The sequence below is a fragment of the Cryptomeria japonica genome, chromosome 10 (genome assembly GCF_030272615.1).
Source record: "Cryptomeria japonica chromosome 10, Sugi_1.0, whole genome shotgun sequence".
Lineage (NCBI taxonomy): Eukaryota > Viridiplantae > Streptophyta > Pinopsida > Cupressales > Cupressaceae > Cryptomeria > Cryptomeria japonica.
This window is the reverse complement of record NC_081414.1, coordinates 104,743,327-104,752,483: the sequence shown is the minus strand read 5'-3', so window position 1 is coordinate 104,752,483 and position 9,157 is coordinate 104,743,327. Positions and strand designations below refer to the sequence as shown.

General features: G+C 33.1%; 2 protein-coding genes across 4 annotated transcripts; both read right to left on the bottom strand.

Annotated features, from left to right (window-relative positions):
* Nucleotides 1–2,631: 2,631 nt before the first annotated feature.
* Nucleotides 2,632–3,789, bottom strand: LOC131859649 (monosaccharide-sensing protein 2-like). Its single transcript, XM_059213651.1, has 2 exons — nucleotides 3,575–3,789; nucleotides 2,632–3,349 (listed from the first exon to the last, which is right to left on the bottom strand). Exons 1-2 carry the CDS (start codon nucleotides 3,787–3,789, stop codon nucleotides 2,926–2,928), a joined length of 639 nt encoding a protein of 212 aa, XP_059069634.1. The 3' UTR covers nucleotides 2,632–2,925.
* Nucleotides 3,790–3,816: 27 nt separating this feature from the next.
* On the bottom strand, nucleotides 3,817–8,523 carry LOC131072580 (monosaccharide-sensing protein 2). Of its 3 annotated transcripts, none has more exons than XM_058008770.2 (4): nucleotides 8,428–8,523; nucleotides 8,159–8,265; nucleotides 4,994–5,554; nucleotides 3,817–4,871 (listed from the first exon to the last, which is right to left on the bottom strand). In XM_058008770.2, exons 2-4 carry the CDS (start codon nucleotides 8,235–8,237, stop codon nucleotides 3,817–3,819), a joined length of 1,695 nt encoding a protein of 564 aa, XP_057864753.2. In that variant the 5' UTR covers nucleotides 8,238–8,265; nucleotides 8,428–8,523. The 3 variants fall into 3 exon arrangements, with proteins under 3 accessions (XP_057864753.2, XP_057864756.2, XP_057864755.2); XM_058008773.2 differs by having other exon boundaries at nucleotides 8,431–8,492; XM_058008772.2 differs by having other exon boundaries at nucleotides 8,375–8,455.
* Between the last annotated feature and the right edge of the window lie 634 nt (nucleotides 8,524–9,157).

Genomic DNA, 9,157 nt, shown 5'->3' with positions numbered 1-9,157 from the left:
TGGGGGAAGATATTCGATGACAGACTGTAGAATATGTTTAAAATTGAAGATCCCATGTTCCTCCAGGTGGTGAAGATGATGCTCGATGATGAATTCCTGAAGGCTGAGAACAAATATTGAACGAATATGGATACTGCCTCCCTCTTTTTGATTTTGGGGAGGATTATAGAAAGTTTGGTGTAGAAACAGTAAAAGCTTAGAAGATGACTTTTTGTTATAAACTGTCGATAATAACATAAGCCTCTACAAAAATCTATGCATCCACCATAATATCAAATTAAAATAATTCACAAAATTTTCTTAAACGAACATAAATCATTAGCATAATATCAAATTAAAATAATTCACAAAATTTTCTTAAACGAACATAAATCATTAGCATGCGTTCAAATACACAAGATCAAAGATGTAAAATTACATATAGACATAAATTTAAAGTACACAAGCCAACAACAAAGCTAAACATAAGGAAACATATTCCTTTGTACAATAAACCACAAGGTCGAATACGCTATGGGCAAGAACATTGTCAGGTCACGTATCTGTCCTACCATCCACATTATAGCACTAATCTAACAATATCACAGGCACACAAGATGCATATAATATACATATAAAGACAAAAGGAACAATCCTTGCTTAACTATCTAAAATCATTTTAATATCTTACTCATTCACATTTATTCCAAGAGATAAACATCACATGATTTTATCCCATACATGAAAAGAACACAAGTATCATGACACGTAAGTGTAATATATAATAATGGATCGAAATAATTTTATATAAACAAGTATTAGATATCTAGCTAATATACTTCCTAAGTTGTTCATAGATATTAAAAAATCATGCATAGGTAAAGAATGTTGAAAAGTAATAAATGATCTACACCTTACAAACATTCTAGAATTTACAAAATGTCATTTAAAACATTAATCATTACATAAAGTTAGGCATGATTAGAATTATCACCAATTTATTAATGCATAAAAAAATATTCTAGGTAAGATAATGTTATGATATCTTATAAGATGCTAATAAACAAACCAAATTTAATAATAAAAGTCTAAGCCTTCCCCCACCTATACCCAAGATACTCCCATAGATAACCTCTAGAGAACTTGATCAGTAACCATTGCAAAACATAGGTACTATCCTATCAATGCAACCTTATACATTGATGTGTACGGATAAGAATACTATGCAATCCCATAAACAATCCAATCTAACAACTATCCAATAGGAATTTTTAATAACTTCATAATAGTAGTCCACATGGTAACGATCACTTAACTCCCCTTTTTAATGGTAACAAGGTAATCATATGATAACTAACCTAGTGCCTATCACTATTACTACCTGCCCAAAAGAAAAATCATATTCATAACAAGATTTCATATCTAATATAAGAGTCAATCAATATTCAAAACTATGAATTCTTTTATTATGAATTCTCTTAAATCTTTATTATACAACCCTTCAAATAACATGATTTCATTTCAATTTCTAGTCACAAAGGGAATTCCAAACAAAATATCCAAACTCTTTCCTTAATTCTTTTAGATATTAAATATGTTATTATGCAATATCCAAACTCCCTTGATTCTTTTAGATATTAAATATGTTATTATGCAATGTCAATCCATCCTACCATTTTGATAATATTGCCAACATTATTTTTAATAAACTATATTATATATTATAAGAAAGATCAATTGTGATTTCAAAGAATAATATTTTTTTACTATAAACCTCTTAATGGAATCCTACAACTAACTATTTTCCCTATCGCATCTAAATGAGTCCTCTTAATATACATATTTTGACTTTCAATAGGTGTTCAATTAACTTTTTTTTAATAACTATAATAAAATTAGTGATTATAAGACATCTTGAGTTTTTTTATTCTTCATAGACTTAGCATTAATCAATATGTTACTATTTCATTACTTTCTAGATTCTTGTGGTGAATCTTCTACAACATTCTTTATTAAGACATATTCTTTTTTTTTGGTATTGTAGAAGATTTGAACTCAACACCAACTAGATACCTACTACATAAACTTGTCATTAGACCAAAATACATTTAGACTTATTAAACCAAAACCAAAGTACAATTGGACTTTCCATGGAGATAGGGAGGCATATATATGCAAATAGCCTCCCGGAGTTCATTGATTAGTTTGGGCTTTAATTAAATTGGATAGAATGTTTCTGCCAGTTTTCCCATAATTAAGGCATTAGCTTTATTCGCCCACTTCCCCTCCATGCACAAACCAAAATCTTAACATGCAAAAATATTCTACGTTTTCTCTCACGTTTCCCATTGCATGAAGGAAAAGAGATGTTTCGGTTACTACTTGCAGTTAAAAAAATGAACACCATGTGTCACACCCAATTTCTAAATGCAAGCATTATAGAAAATCATAAATGCAATGGATTAATATAATAACCATTTTAAACGTCAATGATCCCTTCCAAAGTTAACAATACCATTTGAATTTACCCAAACTATCTCTGTTAAATTCATAATTCAACAAAAATTCAACTGTAGAAGACCAATACTAATCTCAACGCCCATTTGAATTTACCCAAAACTTCTCTGCTAGATCCATAATTACACCCAAAAAAAAAACTGTGGAAGACCAATACTAACCTCAAAAATGTTGGCACTACAAATCCATTATTACACAAAAAATCAACTGTAGAAGACCAATACTAACCTCAAGAATGTTGGCACTACAATATGAAGAAATAGATCAAAAGAACCATATTTGGTTGAGTTCCTCTTTGCTAATTAATACATTTCAAAACTGAGAGCAAACGCGTTCTTTCCTGGAACCAATTTCACTTCTCTAAAGAATTCCTTTAGTTTCAATTCACTTTACTCTTTCAGAGTTCTATTTAGTTTATGTACTCTTTGTTTACTCAAGTTTCTTCACAGCAAAGAACTCTGTGATAATTTCCAAAGGAATTCCTTTAGTCTCTGGAACCTTAAGAAATGTGAAAACCCAAGAGACCAGACTCATGAATGCAAAAAATCCAAAAACAGTCGGTGCTCCCAAAAGATTGTTGAGTGCAGGGAAAGACAATGTCACAACTGTGGTGCAAAGGAACGTTGTTAGTGAACAAATTCCCAGGCATGCACCTCTAACCTTTGTTGGAAAAATTTCAGAACATATAATATTTGGTACTGCACCAAATCCCATATTGAAGAAACTCAAAAATGACATTATACACCCAATCAACACAACTGACTGAACAGCACTTGGTAGATGAACCACTCTCGCCAAACTCATTATCACCATTGTAAGGAATAATATTGGAGTAGTGTATAGAAGTATAGACCTGCAACCATATAAATTTGGTTTTGATTTCAGAACAAGCAATTAAAGAAACGAAAAATGAATCAGTTTCCAGTTTCAACTTTAGAACTCCCAATTAACAAGAATGAAAATTATAGTTTTGTCTCTGCACATACACTCCACTTAAAGCATTACAGATCAAAATTATGATTCAAACATTACTTTAGATTCACATGAATGGATATGGCTTGCTTAGCATTAAAATTACCTTCTTCCTGCACGGTCCATCAACCACATTCCCAGGAGGATAAAGAACAACATCGGCATAGCACTCATTGCACTTGCCAGTAGTGTAGCAGAGTTCTTATTAATATTTATCAAATTACTCAGCACTTCATCAACCTTAGCATCCTTAAGTATAGTAGGTGTATAAAAGAGGACTGCGCTGATACCGCAGAACTGTACAAACCCAAATAAAAACATATCAGGGTTCTTGCCATATGATAAATATCAATCAACAACATTCAACAAAACCAAAAATATATAATTGAAAATTAAACTTTCCTGTTGTAGCATTTGAAGAGTCATTCCAACCGTAAGAGCTCTTTTCACTCTTACATCACAAAAGTCGGACCATTGGATACCCTTTGTAGACATCTTTGATGGATGCATAATTGCAGGTCCAACAACATTTTCTGATGATGGTCCATTATTATTTTGTGTCAAAGACAAGGCTGGCTCACCCACCAAAGCAGAAACTTGCATGGATTCACGTCCTTCTAAACCAGGTAGTGATTTTAATGATCTTATAGAACCCACAGCTGAAGGGATGTGAGAGGCAGATCCAGCATAAAGAAAAACTCTCTTTAAACTTGCACTCTGATTTGATTCAGACTGTTGCAATTGATATGCCACTTGCCAACCACCTCCCAATCCCATATTTTCAGGAAGAGAACCATTCATAGAAAATTTCATATGACCACTGTTCTTACTAGAGTTTTTCACATTTCCAGCAGACTGCAAATTATTTAAAAATCCAGTACCCCAGTTCATTTTTCCTTTGGTTGATTTAGGTTCAGCATAACTTGAGTTATTTTGTGAAAGAAAAGGAGCCCTTAAACTATCAGCTTGATTGCTACTAAACCTGTCAAGCCCCCAGTCATGGTCTAACATAGGAGTATTAGGTACTGACTCTTCCAAAATACTTGTTTCTTCATCCTCTTCAGAATCAGTTTGATCCTCATGTTCTTGGTTCTCCAAATCCCATTGTGAGCTTTCATGAGCCCCATCAATTTGATCGATATTTTCAAAAACAGGAATTTGTCGGAAACTTTCAATAAGTGCCACAGTAGGATCAATTAAACGATATGAATTTATAGGTGCTGATTCAACACAAGAAGCTGGCTTGGCTATCCATTCCTCCTCAAGGCCATATAGGTGAATTTGTTCACCATCTTGCTTCTGTTGTTCATTGCTTGTTATAGCTTCTGCAGGCTCTACCACGTACTCCTCTATAGTAACATCTTTTCCAGACCCTAATCCCTCTACCACCAATGTAAGATCATCTGAATGACCAGCAGACAAATTGATATATTTAGTTGCAAAAGAAGTTATATACAAATTCAGAGAATGAAACAGATGATATCCCACATGCATATTCTGGTAGCTTGGATTTTATTTTATATACCTGCAACATCTTCTTTGTTGAGGAGCCTCTGTAAGGTTTGCTTTGCCTCATTCATTCTGCCCTTTTTTACCAGCCATCTTGGAGACTCCGGAAGGTATAGAATACACAAACAAATGTAGACAAAAGCAGGAGCACCTAAAGCTGCTGTCATGAGCCTCCAACTAGCTGTATCCCTAAGGGAAAGTAAAAAGAGTGCAAAGTAGGCTGTGAAAGTTCCTAATGAATTGGTTAATTGTGGAAAAGTAGCTAGCTGACCTCGAATGTCTGAAGGAGCTGTCTCAGATATGAGAAGGGGAACTACAGTTGCAGATAAACCATAAGCACAGCCAACCAAAAATCTAGCTACGAATAGAATATAAACAGTAGGAGACAAGGCCATTCCGAGGGCACTTAGCAGATAAACGATTCCAGCCACAGATAAGATCTTGCGCCTTCCAAATGTGTCAGCAAAAACTCCAGCCAACAGAGTGCTGCACAAACCTCCTATAATACTGATAGAAACTAATAATCCTGTGGTGGTTTCATCCAGTTCAAACTCTATTGTGATATACAATATAGCACCTACAAAAAAAGCCACTTTTGGATTAGGAACTGTTTGCTCAAGGCCAACAGTCTAAAATTTTTAGTCATACATAATGTAACACCTGCAAAACATGCATTGTTTGAATGTCTTAAGGCTTATCAGATATGAGAAATCAATTGGAGAATTTCTAGTGAGCTTTTTTAACTAAGTTGTATACTTCCTCTTGCCAACTGAAATATTTTGAGTAATTGAGTACGTCATAACAATCTTATGCCATTAAACATGTTAACAAGCATTCTAACAATCTTTCTCCTGAATACTTCAAATTTTAGTTCTTCGTTCTAGTCCAAGTGTCTGGTGGGAGAGTGCAAACTCATTGGTAATATCCCCACACTCATACACATGAATCTTAACCCAAGATCAACTTGAGTCAACTGGTAATATTCAATTCATTATCTGATATTGATATAAATGCAACTGGTTATTGAATATTTACCCCTATATCTACATGAATAGATAGATTGAAAAGAACTAATACTTCATAAAAGATTTAAGGAAAAAAATCAAAACTTGAAACTTATACCAGATCTGAGTGATAGCTTTTAACTATACCATCTATAAAGGACTGAAACTAAAACTTAATATATCTAGAGGAATAGGTAAAATGATACTACTGGATACTTCAGAGCAGAGTAAACGGAAAAAGGTAGATCTTAAAACTGCTAATCAGGCTGAACGGTACATAGCTATACTGTATGTGATGGAGTTGACACCAAAACTTAATAAATATTATGTTTTAACTTGTAAATTCCACAAGGTTGATCAGAATGAGTATTCAAGGGATGAAACGCAATAATGATTCTAATTTTTGAGTTTAAAACTCATTTACAGCAACTATAGAAGATTGATTGAGATATAATATTCCAAATTCTATATAGATGACTATGTCTATTACAAAATACTTAAATTTACAAGTGTGCCCAGATATACATAGTATATACAGTCACCCTACATTCAAATTAGCTATCTCACATTCATAGATACTCATTAGAAGATATGAGTGCATGGGCACCTAAAATATAAAAAAGTGATTAATGGACAACAAAGGGAAGAGACCTAATCCTCTAGGGATGCCCCCACATCATGGGGATTTTGAAATAGGGTACAAGTGTTTATGAATAAGGATCAAGCTAACTTACATTTAATTATGGAAATTTCAGTGGGGATACCTAATATATGACAAAATTCAGTGATTGAGGAACAGCAGAGGGAAGTTTCTCAGCCACTATTCTGATATTTTAATGAAATACCTAAAACTGTAAGGGCAACAAGCTCAGGAATATCATTTCACAATATGTACGAATAAAGTTGGGGGTATAGCATGTCTCAATATAGTCACCTTGAGATGTGGGTTTGATACTCAATAAACAACAAAAATCACAAAGGTATTGACCAAGTGCCTATGCTAATGACTCTGGTTATGGTTAAAATATATATTGGCAAAATCCACAGTGATTGATGGATTTCATACTGAATGTTTTCAAAAAGTTAATTGGAGATGAGGGTTTTATGCTGAATAAATAACAAAAGAAACAAAGATGTTTCCCAAAATGCTAACAAGTTATCATCTTTTAAACCTTGGCATGTATTTTGAAATTGTACTGGCTGATAAACGTGGTTACATGGTTAAAGAACTCATGGCAAAGTCCACAGTGATTGACGGACAATACACAGGAATTTTGTTTTGGTGCAACTTTTCGCAGTTTGTTGTTCCTTGTATATCTTCTAAAATCATCTGTGTTATGTGGTGCATAACAAAATCTAGGGTGAATATCCCAATTACAAATTACAAATTAAAAAATCCCTCAAAAACAATATACCACCCCAATGTATGATTAGTATATAGAAAGGCAGCAGATTTAGGTCGGATTTTTCATCGTTCCAGCATCGATCTACATTATTCATGCTTCAGTGTCATTTCTGCAATATTTGGTACCCTACAGCAGTGATCATCATTAACAGCACCTAGATTCAACAAATTTCAGCAAGATTTCAGTCAAATACATAGCAGGGCATTTGATTTCAAACGGGATTTCTTTTCATTTTCAGTTATTACCTTCGTTCAAACCTTTCGTTGCTTTTCCCCTTTGAAGTAGCATAAAAGCAGTGATCTTTTAAACCGAAATTACAAACGGATACCTGATGTATAACAGCGGACATTTTGATTTTGACAGAGGATTTTTTCACAAAATACATTAAATATCAGACCAAAAAATGGCTCATAACAGAATAAAAGCAGAATAAATCTGTTCAAAGCAGTTATGGCATTAATAACTGCAACAGAAACATCTCAGAACTGACGATTGAGTCAAAAATTGTGTTTAATCCGAAATAAGATGAGGCTTCAATTAAATAACAAGAGTGTTCAATTATCAGAAAATTTATTGGGGTGAGTTTATCAAGAAGTGTCATAACGGATTGGGTTTGGGAAACAAGGAATGCAAAACATTGTTTGAAATATCTTCCCACAAACACACAAATGGGAGAATCAAAATATAAATTTTCCCCCAAATTTGGTTTCACCACCTCCTGTATACTATTAAAAACTCTATGAAAGCATGAAAGAAAAAAATTGGTTTTACCTGCTATTGCAGCACTATCCCATCCCTGCAAAAAGTTGCCAATTGCAATAGAGGCTGCAATACATTGGGGAGGCGCCATGGCTGTTGGGTGTTCTGTTCAGCCTCCTCTGTTGAGAACATCACAAAACAGAGAATAAATAATCAACCATCACCGAACAAAGATAAATCAGATTTGCCAAGCATTAAGGCTACGAAGATCCAAAAAAATCCCAACACCTGGCAGTTTAGTTTTAAAAAAACTATCAACCGATTACTTGGAGAAATCTTACCACCTCATATTCTCTCCAAATTTTATTTTAATATAAACACGCGACTTTGGTTTGCATGGCTAGGTAAAATTTCGCTTAAAAAGGAGAACACCTCCTAAAATTTCGCTTAAAAAGGAGAACACCGCCTAAAATTTCGCGGGCAATGACAATCTTATTAAGCACCTCCAAGCATGCAGAATTCAAACATATCAACCTGAGTTTTTGTAGTATGAGTTGGCTTTCAATTGTTTGTTTTGTTTATTTAAAAAATACGTTTTCGAGTATGATTTGAGTTTGAATTTTTATTTTTTTAAAGCATGCATTTTGTTTTTCCAATTTTGCATTATCATGCATGTTTTCTATCTTCAATTAAATTAATATAAACTCGGCCTTTGGTTTCGTTTTGTTTAAATTTAACTTAGGTTATGGGGCTATCTAAACTCAGCTAGTGAGCTAAGTAAATCTAGGTAAATTTTAATTAGTATGTCTATTTTTTAGAAGAATATAATAATAAGAAAATATTATATTTGTTTATTGTTTGATTTAAAAAATTATTATATTATTATATTTTATTAAATTGTTGATAAAAATATTTTTAATATAACATTTTTTTATGTATGCTTGATATAGGTCATTATAGGCACAAAACTTCATTAATTTCAAAATAATTTTAGTTAGCTTGTAGTTATAACAAGTGCCACGTAGTGGTCATTTTTTAGTCATATCAAGTGCCACGTAGTGGTCATACTTG